Source organism: Tupaia chinensis, unplaced genomic scaffold (genome assembly GCF_000334495.1).
Source record: "Tupaia chinensis unplaced genomic scaffold, TupChi_1.0 Scaffold000493_1, whole genome shotgun sequence".
NCBI classification, from domain to species: Eukaryota; Metazoa; Chordata; class Mammalia; order Scandentia; family Tupaiidae; genus Tupaia; species Tupaia belangeri.
In genome coordinates, this window is record NW_006160005.1 from 1,982,882 (window position 1) to 2,002,412 (window position 19,531).

General features: G+C 40.3%; 1 protein-coding gene across 1 annotated transcript in view; it reads left to right on the top strand.

Annotated features, from left to right (window-relative positions):
• The window catches only part of GLP2R (glucagon like peptide 2 receptor), a 71,925-nt gene that overhangs the window by 29,927 nt on the left and 22,467 nt on the right, over positions 1-19,531 (top strand). The window contains exons 5-9 of the mRNA XM_006156408.3: positions 7,360-7,466; positions 9,868-10,021; positions 12,716-12,875; positions 13,922-13,982; positions 15,451-15,520. Coding sequence (XP_006156470.1) covers positions 7,360-7,466; positions 9,868-10,021; positions 12,716-12,875; positions 13,922-13,982; positions 15,451-15,520 — 552 coding nt within the window. The remainder of the gene's footprint in view (positions 1-7,359; positions 7,467-9,867; positions 10,022-12,715; positions 12,876-13,921; positions 13,983-15,450; positions 15,521-19,531) is intronic.

Sequence of the window (19,531 nt, forward strand, 5' to 3'; positions counted from 1 at the left end):
TACTGATTATTTTTTTCATTTTCCATGTAAATTATTTACAGTCCAAACCTCTCTCAGTATCTTCTTAGAGACCCTAACCAAGATACAAACAAATAAAAACAAACATTTCCCCCAGTTTTTTCCTAAAAAGCATAACATCCACACACACACACACACATGCGTATTTTTAGAAATAACAATTTTAAAACAAACAATTAGGTTATTTAATGAAACGTGATAGTCTCATATCTCTAATAAAATAAATGATGTTAAAACAAGCCAGCAAAGTCCTGATATGCCTCATGATCATCATTTTAAAGAAATCATTCTCTGTGTGTACAAATATGAAATACTTCATTACTTTCAAGACATTTGTAGTCTATCTAGAAAGACAAGATGAATGCAAATAAAGCATTAATATGTAATATAATTGGTGCCCCATTTTGACAATAAGCATAGAGGCATTCAAGAAATATTTTTTGGTAGGTTTGCACCAAAAAGTTGAGATTGAGTTTCCAGAATAAGAGACAAAGAAAAACAGAGACCTGACAGGATTATAGGGAATGTGATGAGGTCTGTGAAAAATAATTCTAAATATAAATGTGGTTGGTATTGATTTGGAAAAGCTTCAAAGCTGTACAGAGAGTTCTGCATCCACACTGCCACTATAAGAAATGTTAAAGGAAGTCTTAACACGGGAAGAAAAACGTACTACAGAAACATTTTGATCTGCAGAGAGGAATGAAGACCACTAGAAATGGAAGGCATGAGGGTAAATATTCTTTTGTCTTATTTAAACAATATCCTTAAAATATGTGACTAGATAAAGCAAAAATAGTAACAATGTATCATTGGGTCTAAAGTTATATATATAAAACACACACACACACACACACACACATATGTAAGTGTATGACAACAGTAGCAAAAGGCAAGGATAAAGGACATGGAGATATACAATTATAAAGTTCTTAAACCATGCATGAAGTGGTAAAATATTACTTGATCATAGAGATGTATGTATGGAAGTTAGAGATGTATACTATACTGTAAACGCTAAAGCAACAACTATAAAGCAAAAAAAGATGAAATAGTTACTAATTAGTCATGAAATGAGAAAAAAAATGGAATAAAAAATATGCTCAATCCAAAATAAGGCAGAAAAAGAAGCAAGGAAAATAAACAAATTTGAGAAAAAAGGACAGAGAGAAACTCAGTAGATTTAATCTCAGCCAGATAAATTATCACATTAAATGTAAATGACCCAAATACCTCAATTAAAAGACATTTTCAGGTTAGCTTCAGAAGAAAAACAAAGCAAAACCCAAATATTTGCTCTCTCAAGTTATTAACTTTTCAAATAAAGTTACAGGTTAAAATCTAAAAGATGAAAAGGATATACCATTCAAACAAATACTAATTAGAAGAAAGGAGAATCAACTATATTTGATATCAGACAAAATAGATTTCAGAGCAATGAATATTACTACTAGTTATATGGAGGGTCATTTTCTAATAGTAACAAAATAAACTGATCAATAGAACATATCAGTCCTAAATATTAATATTTAATAACAGATTCTCAAAGCTTATGAGGCAAAAACTGGTAACAGTTAAAGGAGAAATAGATATAGCCATAATTATAGGTAAAGATTTCAACCTATCTCTCAGAAGAGTTAATATAGTTAGAAAATCAGTAATTATATTTGTTGAACAATACTGTGTTTTAATTTCATTTTATTTATTTATTATTATTATTGTTATTATTATCATTTTAATTTGACCAGAGAGAGGGGAAAGTGTGAAAACAAACCTCTGGGTCTGGGACTCAAACCGCAGTCAGCCATGTGGAGTTCAGGACCCTGGTCATGAACAATACTGTTAACCAAATTGACCTGGTTAACACATAAAGACACACTATTTAAAAATAGAATAGTCATGCTTCTCAAATGTACCTGAAATAGTTGCCAAAAAATCATCTATAAACAAAATCTTAATTAAATTAAAAGTTTAAAACTATATAAAAGTACAGTGACTGATTAATTAAACAAGAAATCAGTAACAGAAAAATATCTGTGAAAATGTCCAAATAATTAAAAACTAACAGCATACTTCTAAATAGCCCATAAATCAAATAGTAGTTAATAAGAAAAATGAGTACATATTTTGAGCTATATAAATATGAAAATATATCACAAAAGTTGTGACATAGCTAAAGTAGTCATGGAGATAAATTTATATTAAATAATGTTTTTTAATGAGAGAAGTAGAAAGATCTCAATTCAATGACCTAACTTCTACCATATAAAGCTAGAAAATAGGGACCAGCAGTTGGTGTAATGGCTATATCTCTGGACTCTCATGAAGTTGACCATGGTTCGAGTCCCAGACCCAGTGGCTTAAACTCACACTGGCACATGTGCACGCATGCCCAAGATCCTGAGAGGAGAATGGAGAAGTGATTGTGGCATGGCCAGGCCCCCTTGGGGGTGATTTCTCACTTTCTGTCTCTCTGTCTCTCTGTGTTGTTGGTAAGTGCACACTCTCTATAGCAAAAATCTCTCAAAAAAAAAAAAAAAAAACTAGAAAATAAAAAGAACAAATAAAAACCCAAAGTAAGCAGAATAAAAATAACATGAATGTAAGAATAATAATTAATTAAATGGAAAATAGAAAAAAATAGAAAAAAATGAAATCCAAACTTGGTTCTTTAAGAAGGTCAATAAATTATATAAACTTCTAGAAAGACTACTGTAAAAAAAAAGAAAGAAAAAAAAAGAAATTGAATTAGAGATAAGACAAAGTGAGAGAGAGATCATGAATTACATTAAGAGTGAAAAAAGAGACAGCTCCATGGCTCCTGCAATCTAGCCATTTTGGGAGAAAGGAAGATGCCCCACTGATAACTGGGCCTCCAGCATACAAAACTCGTGTGGTAGGAAGACCCCTTTCAAGTCTCCTGTCTCTGTATCTGTCTTTGTCTCTCTCTACCTCTGTCTCTGTCCTCTCTCTCTTTCTCTTTTTTAATTTCTGCTTTTCAGAATTTTTTAAGGTGAGGCATTTTATAGGGCCGTGTGGCCCCTCATAGCCCTTTATCTTGTTAATAATTCCCTCTCCCCCTCCCAACCCAGGAGAGGCAGAAGGGAACAGAAAAGGCCTTCTTCAAGAGACAGACAGCTCCATGGCTCCTGCGATCTAACCATTTCTAATTTTTGAGTTTTATTTAAATTTTTTGAATATTAATTTTTTTTTAGATTTATTCAAAAGTTTTTCTCTTCTTTTTCTCTGTTTCTTGTCTGTTTTTGTTTGTTTGTTTGTTTGTTTGCTGTTGTTGGTATTGTTTCCCTCTCTCTGTTTTCCTTTTCTGCACACTCTTCGACCCTCAGATTGAACTTCCAAGTTTGGGAAGAAACCGACCATCCACCAGATGAGTAGAAATCACTGTAGGAGCACAAGAAATATGGGGAAGCAGGAAAATACCTCTCCCACAAGGGAAAAGGATAGCTCCTCTTCATCCACACACAGTTCAATGGAAATCATGGAAATGTCTGATAAAGAATTCAGAACATTCATAATGGCAAAGCTAACAGAGATGGAAGAGAAGAGAGACAAGGAACTGCTGAAGAGGAAGGAGAAAGGAGTTGAAGAGTTCCAGGAGGTAAGGAAATTCATGCAAGATCTAAAAGAGGAATTTCACACTTTACAAAAGAATCAGATGGAACTGTTAGAGATGAAGGCTATAATACAAGAAGTCAAAATCTCCCTTGAAAGTATTAAAAGCAGACTAGATCATACAGAAAATAGAATCTCTAATGTAGAAGAGAAAATGGTTGGCCTAGAAAAATCCACCGCGAAGACTGAGAAAATGGCCCAAAAATTTGAGAATAATATGCGAGAAGTACTAGATACCATCAAACGTCCAAACATCCGGATAATAGGCATCCCAGAAGGTGAAGAGACTCATAAGGGCATTGATAATCTATTCCATGAAATCTTACAAGAAAATTTTCCAAACCTGGAGAGGCACTCAAAGATTCAGTCCCAAGAAATACAGAGGACCCCAAATAGAATCAACCCAAGAAGATCTTCTCCAAGACACATTATAGCCAGATTGACCAAAACCACAGACAAAGACAAGATACTAAGACTGGCAAGAGAAAAAAGGCAAGTTACCTACAAAGGGTATCCCATCAGACTAACGGCAGACCTCTCATCGGAAACAATGAGAGCGAGGAGAGAATGGGAAAATGTATTCAAAGTATTAAGGGAAAAGCAATTTCAACCGAGAATTCTGTACCCAGCAAGGTTATCGTTCATTTGGGAAGAAAAGACACGAACTTTCCCAGATAAACAAAACCTGAAAGAATTTACCAGCACCAGACCGGATCTCCAAGAAGTTCTTAAGGGAGTGCTATGTCAGTAAAATTAAATGCAGACACACAGAAATAAGAGTTCAGAAACTAAGAAAATGGGCAACTTAATTGTAGGGCCAAAAGCTGGAGTTGAGTATTACATCCCAGATTTCAATCTGGAACATCGAACCTCAACAGATACAGAAGAAAGATTAAGTACATGAGACTGAACTGATGAAACAGTATTCTACGACTTGACTAAAATATTGCTGCTTTTCTTCTAAGCTTTGTTGTCTGGTTTTAAGGACTTTTGTCCTGTCTTCAGCTATCAATAGATTCATGTTCCGACTATTTGAACAGAATACTAACCTGTTTCTAGGCTTTAAGTTTCAAAGAAATATCCTTACCAGTTCAAAACTGCTTTTCTTGAAACCATCGGCTGATCTTGCTATTGAAAGTAGTTAGATTACTTATGATATTGTGTGACCAACGAAATGTTGGGGGAAAAGGGATTGAAGACAACTGTAGACAGCAGAGATAGTGTAATAAGAGAGTGGAATAGGGCAGAGGGCTAGACATGGGGTAAAAAAACATATATATGAAAGTAGAAATGGAATATTATGGATGATAACATGCATTATTAAGCCACTATATAGTATATTCTAGATGGGAAACCACATTTAGAATGTTGTGATGATGCTCAGGGAATGAATGTAAATTAATAAAAAAAAAAAATTTTCAGAAGAAAAAAAAAAAAGGCATTAGAAATACCTATTTGATGACTGCAGTTAAGCTATATAGCCCTAAAAAAATACTAAAACTGTTAACAAAATTTAAAGAAAAAACTGTGTATTTGATGACCACAGTAAGCTATATAGCCCCAGCTAGGTACTATTTTATAGTATGTTCATTCTACTCACTGAGGTTTATGCCTAAAGTCAGACATGGGTTCTTGTGTATGTAAATATCAGCTGTGCTTGCTATTGCAAATATTTAGACAAACTAAGTTCATTAGCAAATCAATTCAATGGAGGGGGGGGGAAGGCATAGAAAGCAATCATGGATACCAGAGACAATGGGAGGAGGGTTGGATAGGGCAAAGGGTTAGGGGTAGGGAATCAAGAATGGCAAAAAAAAAAAAGCAAAATGTACAAGACTTAAGAAATGGAAAATTATATGTTGATAACATGTATGTTGATGTGCTTGATTGAGCCAACAGACAGTGCATTTTGGATAGAAAATTCATTTTGTATACTGTAATGAAGCATAGCATATTAATGTTTAAAAAAAGAAAAATTAATTAATAAAAAAAATGAGAATTAAAAAAAAAAGAGTGAAAAAAGGGGTCAGCACGTGTTTGGGTGGTTAACATGTTGGACCTGGACCAATGGTTTGAAAATCACACTAGGTGCATGTACATGTGTGCCCAAAATCCTGAGAGAAGAATGGAGAAGAGCTTGTGGTGTGACCATCCCCCTTGGGAGGTGATTTCTCATTTTCCCTCTTTTTTGCTCTTTCTGTCTCCTGCAAATGCACATATCTTATGAAGCAAAAATCTAAAAAAAAAATAAGAGTGAGAGATTGGACATCACTACTGACCCTAGAGGCATTATAAAGACAAAAGGAGATTTTTATGAATACCTTTCTCTCTAATAATTTACATAGGCTATTTAAACTGTATGAATTCCTTAAAAGAAACCATCTACTAAATTTGCCTGAGCATGGGGTAATGAGTATAGTGAGGACAGATGAATCACAAAGAAGAAACTTTGTATCATGTATCATGAAGAAACTTCTGGGATGTGATAAAAATGTTCGTTACTTTGATAATGATGATAAAATAAAATTTATCAAATTACATACTTACATCAAATATACTTCAATAAAGCTGAGGAAAGAGTTGTGTGGGGACCAGATGGTGGCACAGCAGGGAAACACAACATTCTGCAAAGCTGACCCACATAGGAAGGTTCTGGGTTCAAACCAAGAGACTCCCTAAGTATGCCAGGTTTGCCCATGAACCAGGCCTAGCTAGAGGCTAGGAGTGGATCACAGTGAGAAGACTCTGTTGGGGGTTCTCCCTCTCTCTCTCTTCCTCCCTCTCTCTCTCTCATTTGCTCATGGGAAAAATAAATACGTTTTGAAAAAAAAAAGTTATGCAGAGAAACTCAAGACAAAATTTAACCGGTAATAAGTACTTATTGTGGGTGCTTGTACAAAACCATTAAGAAACGTAATCTTGACAGTGATGTGCATGGTGCATTGACTGAGAAGGTGAGTGTCCATGGGATAATCGATGCTTCATAGCATGGATTTTCCAGCAAGTTACCCTTTGTTTATAATCAGGCTCAGATAATATATTCCCCTGATCCATGGGGTCTTCTTCTAAGAGGAAGACATCCAGACATAAATTGGCCTCATCCTCCAGAGAGAAGGGCCCATAGATGCAAGGGACAGCACTCCTAGGAACTAAGAGCCTATCTTCATTCCCAAGGCACCCTCTTGTCTTGGACACAACTTCGTTATGATATTGTGACTCTTGCTGTATCAATTGCAGGGTGAGATCCACTGTGGGCTTTTTGCTCGTTGAGGCTCCTAGGCCTCTGTGTGCTAGAGAGCAATCAAAGCTACCCGATTTGGATTTCAACAAGGATAAGAAAGGGAAGGTTTGAAAATATGTTGGTGGGAGGACCAGCAAGTGGAGAGTGCCTGGACTCCCAGGTGATTGACTGCAGTTCTAGTCCCGCATATAGAAGCTTGAAACTCATGCTGGGTGAATGTGCGTGTGTTCAAAGTCAAGAGAAGAGGACAGAGGAGAAGGGACTGCAGCATGGCCATCCCTCTGGGGAGTAATTTCTGTCTCTCTCTTTGCCTTGTAGCAAAAATATCCAAAAGAAAACCATATTGGGGGTGGGCAAGGCATATCTCAGTTCATGCCTAGCCTCTTGGTGGCCCTGGTCATGGAGCTGGGGCTGCAGAGCATAGCCTGGGGGTGTGGCGGTCATGTCTGCTTTTCCTCTGTGTGCAGGTGGACCATTATGCTTTGCTGTCGACCTTGCAGCTGATGTACACCGTGGGATACTCCCTCTCTCTTATCTCCCTCTTCCTGGCTCTCACCCTCCTCTTGCTTCTTCGGTAAGTGGAACTTCTGCAGATGTGTGTTCAGGCATGTATCATACCATTTGTTCATTGGCTAGCTCTAGAAGGCACTGGAAGACTGGGCTGAACAATGGCATGGATGATCAGAGCCGTGAACAACCCGAAAGAGCCTTGAGTCTATCCACCCTGTTTTGAAGAAGGAGGATAAAGGGGTATTAAAGTTCCTGTGAGAGGCACTGAGTTGGCTCCTGGCCTTAAAGTCAGTCGGCTGTATAGCTAGGACTTGGATCTAGGATTTCTGACTCTGTCTTTGCCTCTTTGGTTTAGATACCTTCTGGGCCTGGTCTAAATCCCTACTCACACTCATTACTACCAGAGCCTGTTCTTACCGTAACTCTATCAGAGGCATTAGTTTTATTAAAAAAAAAAAATTAAGAAATGTTCCCAAGGTAAATAAATGAGTGGTAGATATGGGATTTATGTCCAGGGCCCTTAGAACTCCAATTAGTATCAATTATATAAGTGTTTCCTCTTAAGTACTTTACATACCCTAAGTAATTTAAATCTCATCCTATTTCGAATTACGATTAGTACAGATCCTAGGAGGTTAGCATTATTATTGCTCCCATTTTGCCAGCAGGTGGCGTGGTGGTTAAGGTGCTGGACTCCCACATGGCTGACCACGGTTTGAGTCCTGGACTTGGCAGCTTGCTTTCTCCCTTTTCCTCTTTCTCCCTCTGGTCAAATAAAATAATAATAATAGTAATAAATAAAATTAAATAAATATTTTTTCAAAAGAAGAAGAGATGAAGAAACTGGTCCAGAGTCATACAACTGGTGGGTGATGGGGTCAGGATCACAACCTCCAGTCCAAGGCCTGAGCGTTTTCACTCCCATAGACTGTCTTTCAGAATCCAAGTCCTGTGCATTTCACCACACCATGTTTTTGAAATCCCCCAAGTGAGATACTTATGGACCCACTAGGAAGACCTCCAAGGCTGTCTCTCAGGCTTGGCTCATTCGGGAACATAGTGGATACAAGGTGGCAGGTGCACATTCAACGATGTAAGAGACCTGGACACTAGTCCCAGAGCAGCTGCCCACATGGGCTTTATTAACCCCAGGTTTGGCTGAATTTGACCTCTCAGTCCCAAGATGTTTTATATCCTCTGGAGCAGAGCTGACGGCCTCCTCCATTGGACGAATTCCATAGTTTGGGTCCACTCACTATCCATGACCTTCCTCCACTCACCTACCCAAAGTCCCAGAGCCAAACCCGCAGAAAGTAACTACCTTCCCAGTTCTGCGGGAAGTAACTTTCCCTGGGACTGGGTTGCCCACATGGCTTTGTGTGTCTCAGGCTCTTGGAAGAGCAGTATCCAGTTCTTGCCCTTAAATAGCCCCCAGTTTAGTGACTGAGAAGGATGCATAAATCATAAAGCACAAGGGCCTGCCTCAAGTTCTTGTTTGGAAATTAAAATAGCAATAACAGCTCTAGAGCAAGGTAGGACTGCCCTATCTAGAAAGTACAGTCGGAGAAAAGAGTTCTTTGGTTAGAAAGGCCAGAGATGCTCAGTTTCCCATCAGCCAGTATGACAAAGAGCCTGCAGGAGGCTCGGGATGGGCTGGAACAAGTAATGGCAGCAGACATTTTCAGGGCACTTATTACATGCATTAATTGATTTAATTCTCATACAGCCCTTTGAGGTAAGTGCTTTTGTTCTCAGAGGCAAAAGAGCCCTGGAGAGCTCTCAGAGTTTCTGCATCTGAATCTCAGCCTTACCACTTCCTGCTCAGGGATTTCGGAGAGGTGACTTAACCTTCTGCTCTAAGTACCCCATGTATAAAATCAGGGCAGTAATAGTGCCTCCTACTCTAAAAGGAGGAGGAAGGGTAACATACATGCACATGAAGATGGCTTGGAATCTGACCCAGAACGTTGAACATGTTATCTAGGTGGTAGCTATTGTTATTATTATTATTATTATTGGAGAGGCTTTTGCTATAGGGCATGTGCGCTTGCCAGAAAGACAGAGAGACACAGAGAGACAGAAAGCGAGAAATCACCCCCCTCCCCAAGGGGGATGGCCACGCCGCAGTCCCTTCTCCATTCTCCTCTTGGGATCTTGGGCATGCATGCACACTCACTCAGCGTGAGTTTAAGCCACTGGGTCTGGGACTCGAACTGCAGTCAACTACATGGGAGTCCAACAACGTAGCCATTAGGCCATCTGCTGGTCCTGGTGATAGCTATTATTATTCCCACATTACAGATGAGGAAAATGATGCACAGAGAAGGAAGAGCGCATAAGCCAGCAGGCCAGGTCTGGAGCCTATTCTCTAAACCTCTGTCTTTAGTAATAGATACACAGGCCTACACCTGTCAGCTCAAGCTATTCTTTACTGAAAGAAGGTGCTTGGTTTTCTCCTTGCACAGAAAACTCCACTGCACACGCAACTACATCCACATGAACTTGTTTGCTTCTTTCATCCTGAGAGCCCTGGCTGTCCTGGTGAAGGATGTTGTCTTCTACAACTCTTACTCCAAGAGGCCTGACAACGAGAATGGGTGGATGTCCTACCTGTCAGAGGTAATCCCCTTCCCCACCATTAATTGGTCCTCCCACCAGATGGGTCAGTGGGGAAAAACAGTGGGTTAGGGAGGGGCTTGGCGAGGGAAGCGGGAGATAAAAACTTTTCAAAGACTTTCAAAAACTTTCTAGTTAGGGAGGCAGCATATGGCAAAAAGAAATTAAGAATAAATAAAAAATAAATAACCAAATGAAAAATTCCCAGGAGTGGGCCAGGTAAAGAAACCAGAGGCAGAAGGGCTTACCATGTCTTCTGTATGAAATTTCTCTATCTAGAAATGAAAAAATTAAGTCAGATCTGTCTTTTTAACTAATACTGTTTTTTTTTTTTTAACAACAAAGCTGTTCTACATTGAAATTTACATTCATTGAAATGCTTTTACTTTATCATGCTAATAATACAGTAATCTGTTAAACTAACCTTGCTTTCCTGGAGTAAAACCAACTATTTATGTATTGATATATTATTTATTATTTATATCATATCATATATATTTATACTGATATATTATTCTTTCTCCTATATTGCTATATTCAGCTGGCTAGTCTTATGATTTGTTTAACATTTCCTCATGGACAATGTTAGAGAAATTGGCGTGTAACTTTTTTCTTGTCAAGTCAAGTTTGAGTATCAAGTTTATATTGACTTCTTAAACTGGAACTTCTCTCTTTCACTATTCTCTGCAAGAAAAAAAAAATTTTTTTTGGAGAGGTTTTTGCTATAGGGTGCGTGCGCTCGCCAGACAGACAGAGAGAGACAGCGAGAAATCACTCCCCAGGGGGGATGGCCACACCACAATCCCTTCTCCTCCATTCTCCTCTCAGGGTCTTGGGCATGCCCTCACATGTGCCCGGCGTGAGTTTTAAGCCACCGGGTCTGGGATGCGAACTGGGGTCGACTAGATGGGAGTCCAACGACATAGCCATTATACTAACTGCTGGTCCCTGCAAGAAAATTTTTTAAAGCTTATTTCTTCCCTAAGAAAAACAGAGACAAACAGATACACCTTACAAGAGTCTGCACTGGAATCAACCCTGTCTCATGGGCATACACACCTGCAGCTGGTGTGCTCAGGGAGGTCACAGGATATGAACCTAGGACCTTTCCCATGTGAGTCCAGTAGTGGTATTACTGGGCCACTGCTGACCCCACCTGGAAGACACTTATAAAGGGTATTATTTCTTCTTCAATAGGTTCATAAATTTACTGCAGAACCCATTTAGAACCAGAGCTTGCTTTATTGAAAGGTTTTAAACAGTAGATTAACTATGAGTAATTATTTGAATTTTCTATTTCTTCTGATGTCAGTTGTAGTAATGAGTTTTTCTAAGAATTTGTCTATTTCATCTAACTTTACACATTTAGTGTCATGGTATTATTCATAATATTCTCTTCAAGTCATTTTAAGGTCTGTTGGATCTGTAATAGTGTTCTCGTTTCATCCCTGATATTGATTATTTGTGTCTGTACTTGCTTTTTTCACTCTTGGATGATGCTTGCCAGAAGTTTCTCAATTCCATTGGACTTTTCAAAGAACAAAGTTTTGTCATTGTTTATCTGCTTTATTTTATATTATCTATTTCATTTGTTTCTGCCTTTTTATCTTTATTATTTCCTTCCATGTACTTTCTTGGGTCTTAATTTGCTATTCTTTTTCTAACATTTTTGACATGATGCTTAAAGTAATTGATTTTTAGCTTTTGTCTTTTGAAATTAATGTCTTTAAGGCTATGTGTTTTATTCTAGGTTTGGTATTAGCTGCATAGTACAAGTTTTCAAAGGCAGTATTTTCTTTATATTCAGCTCAGAGATGATTTTTAATTCCTGCTACAATTTCTTCCTTGATCCTTGGGCTACTTAGGAGTCTATTTCCAATCATATGAAGTTTTTTTTAAGTTATAGGTTTCTAACTTAATTAATCTGAAGTTCAAGAATATATCATTGGGGAGCCAGCAGGTGGTGTGGTGGTTAAGATGCTGGACACTCCCACATGGCCAACCACAGTTCAAGTCCCAGACTTGGTAGCTTGCTTTCTCATTTTCCTTCTCTCTGTGTCTGTCTTTCTCTGGTCAAGGGAAAATAAATGAATTAATAAATAAAATTAAATAAATAATTCTTTATTAAAAATATGTATTTATCATTGGGACCAGCAGATGGCATAATGGTTATGTTGCTGGACTCCCAAGTAGTCGACTGCAGTTCAAGTCTTGGACCTAGTGGATTGAAACTCACGCAGGGTGCATGTATGTGAGTGCCCAAAATCTCAAGAGGAGAATTGAGGAGAGGGGATTGTGACATGTCCATCCCCCCAAGGGTGATTTCTCACTTTCTGTCTCTCTGTCTCCCTCTGTCTCTCTGGCAAGCGCATGTGCCCATAGCTAAAATCTCTCTCTCTAAAAAAAAGAAAAAGAAAGAAATATCATTTAGTATATTTTTTTCATTTAGTATTTTTATTAGAACAACTGATGATGATAAATTCTCTCTGGGTTTGTTTGACTAAAAGTATCTAGAATGCAGAGAAAGAGGCTGGTTTTAAAATCTATGTAAACCTTACCACTGTTACTCTTTCTGAGATAGTAAGGGGCTAGGAGAGAGCAGAGCAAAGAAGGGTCCTGAGGAGGCCCTTTTTGGTCACTTGCAGCCCAGTTTCTGGGAAAGTATGGACTGACCCTCCTGTGTCCTGTCCCCTGCAGATGTCCACCTCCTGCCGCTCTGTCCAGATTCTCCTGCACTACTTTGTGGGTGCCAATCACTTATGGCTGCTGGTCGAAGGCCTTTACCTCCATGCGCTGCTGGAGCCCACCGTGTTTCCTGAAAGGCATCTGTGGCCCAAATACTTGCTGTTGGGTTGGGGTGAGTGACCTAAACCTCAGCCTCCTTTCCTGGGGACTCATCAGAATGTGGGAGCCTGAGGGCACCTTTGGTTGGAGTTAGAAACCCACTTGAAGGGTGGCTTTTGGGACTGATCATTCCTCAATGACAAAAGCATTGATGAAAAATTGTGTGTGTGTGTGTGTGTGTGTGTTTGCACATGTATGTATACCTGCTGTGGGCCCAATACACGTGGTCAAAAACTGGGAAGGTCTTTGGTGGAATTGAATAACATTCCTCCACTCTGTCCTCACCTGTCTGGATCTGGGGATGCCATAACGAAATATCTGTGTGACTTAAACAACAGGCATTGATTTCTCATGATTCTGGAGGCTGAGAAGTCCAGCATGGTTTGGTTCTGCTGTGGCCTCTCTTCCTGGCTTGCTAATGGTTACATTTTTGCTGTCTTCTTACATAGTAAAGAGAGAGAAAAAGCAGTCTCTCTGGTCTCTTTTTATAAAGGCACCAATCTTGTCATGAAGATCCTGTAATCATGACTTCATCTAAATGTCATTAGCTCCCAATGCCCCCATCTCTAAATACCATCACAGTGGGGGTAGGGATTGAACATATGAATTTTGGAAAGATGTAAATTATTCAGTCCATAATACAAAGACTTCAAGATGAGGTTTTTTGATGGAAAACAATAATAATGACCAAGAATATCTAGATCTGGAGCCCTTAACTGTATAAAAACAATTGGGAAATGTGGATGCTGTAGGATCCAGAGGAAATAACCTGGGCCTGCAATTCAGGAAGCTTTGGTCAATGTCCTTGTATTTACTCTAAGCTCCTTTGAGACAAATGACGAGTTCCATTCCTTTCTGGGTTCTGGCTTGTCAGATAGTAAAACAACGGTTGAGTTCTGTGCCTCCCTAGGACTCCCTGTTTCCCATAGCCCATGATTCGGTGGGATGTGGGTTCTTGCAAGTTTTAACCAGCTGTGATTGGGTGCATCAGGCTGGGGTGGGAAGCAGGCAGGTTTGACCAGCCAGCTCCTAAGTACACATCCTGTGTTTTCTCCCTAGCCTTCCCTGTGCTATTCGTTGTTCCCTGGGGTTTCGCTCGTGCACACCTGGAGAACACCGGGTAGGTAATTCACCTGGGATTATTCTTCCCTAAGAGTAACTCCCAGATCTGCCACAATATATGAACTTTCATAGTTTCCCCAAAGAGAATGTCCATCCTCTTCCTCTCATGGTGGCCATCAAGTCAATGGAGGGCTTCAAAAAGTTCATGGAAATGAGTATTACGAGAAACTGCAAGGATTTCAAAAGTTTTCACACTAAAATAAACTCCTACTTTAATTCCCTTTTCCATAAAATTCTTGAAGTATCTTTATATACTTGGAAATGTAGGTAAAATAAAGATCTTATAGTAGTTAGTTTATTAATCTAGTTACACATGCAAATTAGCCCAAAGGTGCTGTGTAGTTTAGATGTGGCCCTGGTATGTAAGGACATAAGCACAGACATGGCATTGCCCCATTGTCCACAGTGAGAAAAAGCAAAAACCAATAGACAAAAGTGGACTGACCCTGTGGCCGAGTGGTTAAGGGAGCTGGATCCTTCATGGGTTACCACTCTGTGTCTTAGTCCCCGTGGCTTGAAAAACATGTTGGGCATGTGTGCATGTGTGCCCAGAATCCCGACAAGATGGAGACTTAGAGGAGAAGGGATTGTGGCATGACCACACCTCACTGTAGGGTGCTTTCTCCCTCCCCCTTTCCCTGTCTCTCTGTCTCTCTCTTGCAAGTGTACATGACCTCTCACAATAAAACAATAAAGGCAAAAACAAATGGGGGTGGTAGCAGGTGGCATAGTGGTTAAGGAACTGGACTCCTATGTAGTCAGTCAAGGTTTGAGTCCTGGACCTGGAGGCTTGAAACTTACGCCAGGCATATGTGCGTGCATGCCCAAAACACTAAGAGGAGAATGTAGGAGAAGAAATTGCAGCATGGCATCCCCACTGGGGGGTGACTTCTCACTCTCTGTCTCTTTAGGGAGCACACATGGCCTATAGCAAAAAGCTCTCTCAAAAAAGAAAAAGAAAAAAAAAACAAATAAACAAAATCCTAAATGTACATCCATATGGGACTCATTGAATATTATGAGACTAGTGAAAAAAAAAATACAAGTTAGTTCTCATCTTTTGACTTTTTAGGGACTGAATCTCAACAACATGATTGAAGTTTGTAGCTGAATGATGTATTACGTGATCACATTTTTTTTTCTTCCACCTACCTACCCCCTCCCCACACACACACACACACACACACGAAACATACACACACCTATATAATTCAGGATTTGTGTTTCATAAATGTGGAGAAGAGCGTGAAGGGTATCGTTGAAGAGCAAGCTAGTGGTGAGGAAAGCCAATAGTACCACCACGAAAAGAAGGGACTTCAGTCTTCTCTTCCCCCATCCCACCCCTCAGGGCAATGCCTGCTGGAAGGTACGATTTGTGTGCAGCCTCCTTTTCCCACAGGGCGAGACTTTGACATTCAACCTGGTCACAGCTTTTAAGTCTCCTCCTGTCTGCTGTTTGTCCTTAGATGCTGGGCAACAAATGCGAATAAGAAAATCTGGTGGATCATCCGGGGACCCATGCTGCTTTGTGTAGCGGTAAGAACCATCCCACCTACCTTTTTCCTCTCTGAGCTCAGCAGCTGTGGAGAACGCCCCCACCCCACCCACCGTACCCCAAATTCTCAGATCTCTGAAGAAGGAGAAGCTAAGCTGTGAGCAAAATCTGTTAAATGAGAAGAAATGAACTAAATTTAGGATTATAAACCTCCTTCCCTCTGAGTCTTCAAACTATGTAAAGAGATTTGCAATCAGCTCTGTGATCCTGTATCGAGGGGCTGCGATGTGTTCAAAGGGCCATCGAAGAGTTTATGAAAAAATGAGATTAAAGTACGAGTTAATTTAGTGCAGAAAAATCTCACAATCTATCCACATTTCACTTTAAAATACTCATTTTCCATGAACTTTTTAAGGACTCTCCCCACCCCCCACCCAGTTCAAGGCCCTGAAGAGGTGGTGCCTTGAGACACAGAGAAGCCCAGTGATTACAGAGTTGTAGGCTTGTATCTTAACAGCACTAGCATTGGGAGGAAAAGACTAAGGACACATCTACAGAACGAAAACACCAATCAGTCTTAACCCAACTCTGTGGTGGATGCTAAAATCAAGACATAGATGCCACCCTGAGACCTGGAGGAAAAGCCTTTGTTCGACACGGTTCCGAATATTTGGAATAGAAAAGCCTGTTGGCCTAGAGTCACAAAGCCTCTTTAGATTATAGAGTATGGGACTGGAGTCAGTCACAGAAGCTTGAGGGAAGGGGCACAGAGTGAGCCAACAGTGGGACGGGTTAGCAAGATCCATAAGCGAGGCTGGAAGTCTTCCTGCGTAGACATAACCACATCTTCTCTGGATGCCAGGCACTGTGCTCTGCCCACAAGCTGAGGCTCTGCAAGCACCTCTTGAAAAACATGCCAGGGAACGTGTGCAAACGTGCTCAAAATCCCAATGGGAGGGAGAAATGGAGGGGAAGGGCTGATGGTGTGACGATTTCCCACGGGAGATGCTGTCTCTCTTTCCTTCTCTCTCCCCAGTGAGCACACACATCCGCTGGCAAATTAAACAAAGAACTCATGACACGTAGAGCTTCCTTGGAGCACTGGAATCCACTCTTTTTTGCCTTCATTTAGCAGTCACTGAGTACCTTCTGTCTGCTTGGCTTGGTGCTAGGTTCCTTCTGTTCTGTCCCCAGGAAATCCAGAATTTAATAATTACCACCTGGGCCTCATAAGACTATGACCAAACCAAAATCTGCCTTCATGTTTGGTCCTGTGATCACATTGCAGTTTTCCATACATTTGAATAGACATAGTCCCAACTCAAAAAGAGAATTCCTTTTACCACAACATGAAAGGAGCCTGGGTCCCTAAATGACTGCCTGGAGTGAATTTTCCACCCCACTGCACTGGATGGTGACAGAAGAAAATAACAATAAGCCTTAATTGTGTTAGGGAAAAGAAGAACTTCTTGATCCCCACATTTGTTTTATTTTTAACTAAAGATTCAAAACATGACATATTAATCAAGATTGAGTTGGTAGCACCTGGCATGTTAGGATATTTAACAATCTTCTTTCATCTTGGCCATATTTGAGCCTGGGCCCTCTGGAGCTGAAGCAACTGAAGAAAAGCCCATTTTGCATGGCGAACAGAACATTGGGACCAAAGAGGCTGTCACCCCAGGCCAGCTCCAGTTTTTATAGTTGGCTCCCTCTCTCTGTCGCCTAGACTGGGTGTGCATTTGTTGATCACATCTGGTTTGATGTGAGTGTATGTCATGTGGAATTTCTAGATACATCAACAGGCTTCATCTGCTGCTTTTTCGGTACAAGATTTCCTATATTTTAGAAATGACCATAACATGACAACCTGAAGAATCCAGACATACTTTATTTTTATTTTATTTTTTTTTCTTTTTTTGGAGAGGTTTTCGCTATAGGGCACATGCGCTCGCCAGAAATACAGAGAGAGACAGAGAGATAAAAAGTGAGAAATCACCCCCTAGGGGGATGGCCACACTGCAGTCCCTTCTCCATTCTCCTCTCGGGATCTTGGGCATGCACGCACACGTGCCTGGCGTGAGTTTAAGCCACCGGGTCTGGGACTCGAACTGTGGTCGACTATGTAGGAGTCCAGTGACATAGCCATTACGCTAACTGCTGGTCCCCAGATATGCTTTAGATCTTTTACCAGACCTAGAAATTGGAGAACTCCCACCTCTTTCTCTGTATAAGACTTTACTGCTTAAATTAACTTGTCACCCTTGGGCATACATTTAGGGTTAAATCATATTGGAACATGGTATATTCTCATATCCTAGTCTCCCCCCCCAATAAAAAATTGGAAAGCCTTGATTAGTTCAACCCTTCAAGGACAGCTTTATGAAAGTATTACTTTGTGCAACATTATTCTATCTATATCCTACTCCCTGGAGTTAAGATTGGCCAGACTGAAGACCCAGTTGAGTGGTGTTTTTGAGCCAATGAATTGAATGAACCATCTGTTGACTTCATGAAGTCATCACATAGGAAGTTTTCATTTACTGAATCTTCTCTGAGCATCTCAGAACTTGACAAAGCTGACAGATTGGTAAAGTGAGTCTGGCCTTATTCCTCTTTAGATCCTCTACAACCCTCCCCTGCCACTGTCCCAGGGACTCAGGGATTTTCTGCAAGTCCAGGTTTCCCAAGACATCTCCTCACTCCCACACTCTCTTCTTCTGAAGAGCTACCGTGAGAATTTCCACACACCCTGGGTTTTCCCACTCTATCAAAACTTATCTGTGCTGCATCCTATCTTCTGATTTCCATGATGAAAGTAAGTCAGATTATAGATGATTATTGAAGTCTTGATTGTTGTAAAACAATGAACGAAAGAATGGGTAAATGAATGATAGCATTTCCTTCCTCCTTTCCCAGTCATTCCTCACTTGCTATGGGGTGTGTAAATTTCAGCAGGGCAGGATTTTAGTTCACACAGCAGGCCAGGCTGTGGAAAGGCTTGAGGTAGGATGAGTGGAAGAGTTTAGAGGTAGGCCTTATCCACCCATAAGCTCCCATGCTAGCAATCACTTCTGCCAACCTAAAGATTCAGGTCTGTGCATTGAAGGTAGGGTGCCCCCCAAAATCACTAAGAATGTTCCATCTGAGAATGCAGATGTACTGTCTAGGATCTGAAAAGAAGCCTTGTAGTTTGAGGGTCCTAAGCGCCCTCCATCTGGTCACATCCTGGAGAAGACTGGATTCTTAAAAATTATCTTCAGCCCATTTCCTGCTTGCGCACAAATGAAGAACACCACCATCCAAATGTGATTGCTGACTCTTTTCTTCTTGGGAGTCTAGATGAACAGGGCTCCATGGCAACCCAGGCTGGTGTTTCATTCCGTGGCAGTGAAGAAGGGCTCTGTCCATATGGCCCATTGGTTGGTGCCCATTTTCTCTTGTCTGGTCTCTGGAAACCATAAAGAACAACTAATCAGCATGCTCCTCATTATAACCTTTCATTTCCTAGGAGACAGTTAGGAGTGAAATTAATTTGCGGAAAGATGTGACTCTCCCCGTTAAGCTTACTTCTTATGAAAAATGCCTGTGTTCAACAAATCACTTAAGCCGAGGACACAACGTGTTCTTTTTGCGATGAAAAATACCAGATATCCCCTAAAACGGGATAAATTGCTTGGTTACCTTTAGTTTGTATTTGAATTTTCTGTTACTAAATATTCTTTGCCTGGGAACCTCTGTCATTCCTGTTGGCTTATGGACTGGACGCTTTCTTGCCTGAAACTGTGGACTTTTAACATGGAGCACTGATTCCCCTGAGGCCAATGAAGCAAGTAATCACAGGCACATATGGGATCCTCCAGCTTGGGTTTCAGTACGTAGTTAAATGGTTTTATATCTGGATGTTAGTAGGATGCTGGCTCAGTGTTTGCAGGGACACTCTGTTCATTGTCATCCTCTCATCCCCTTCTCTGTGGACTCTTTTTCTTTTCTTTTTTTTTTTTTTTTTTTTTTTGAGGGTTTTTGTTTTGGGGCGGTGGTCGCATCAGACA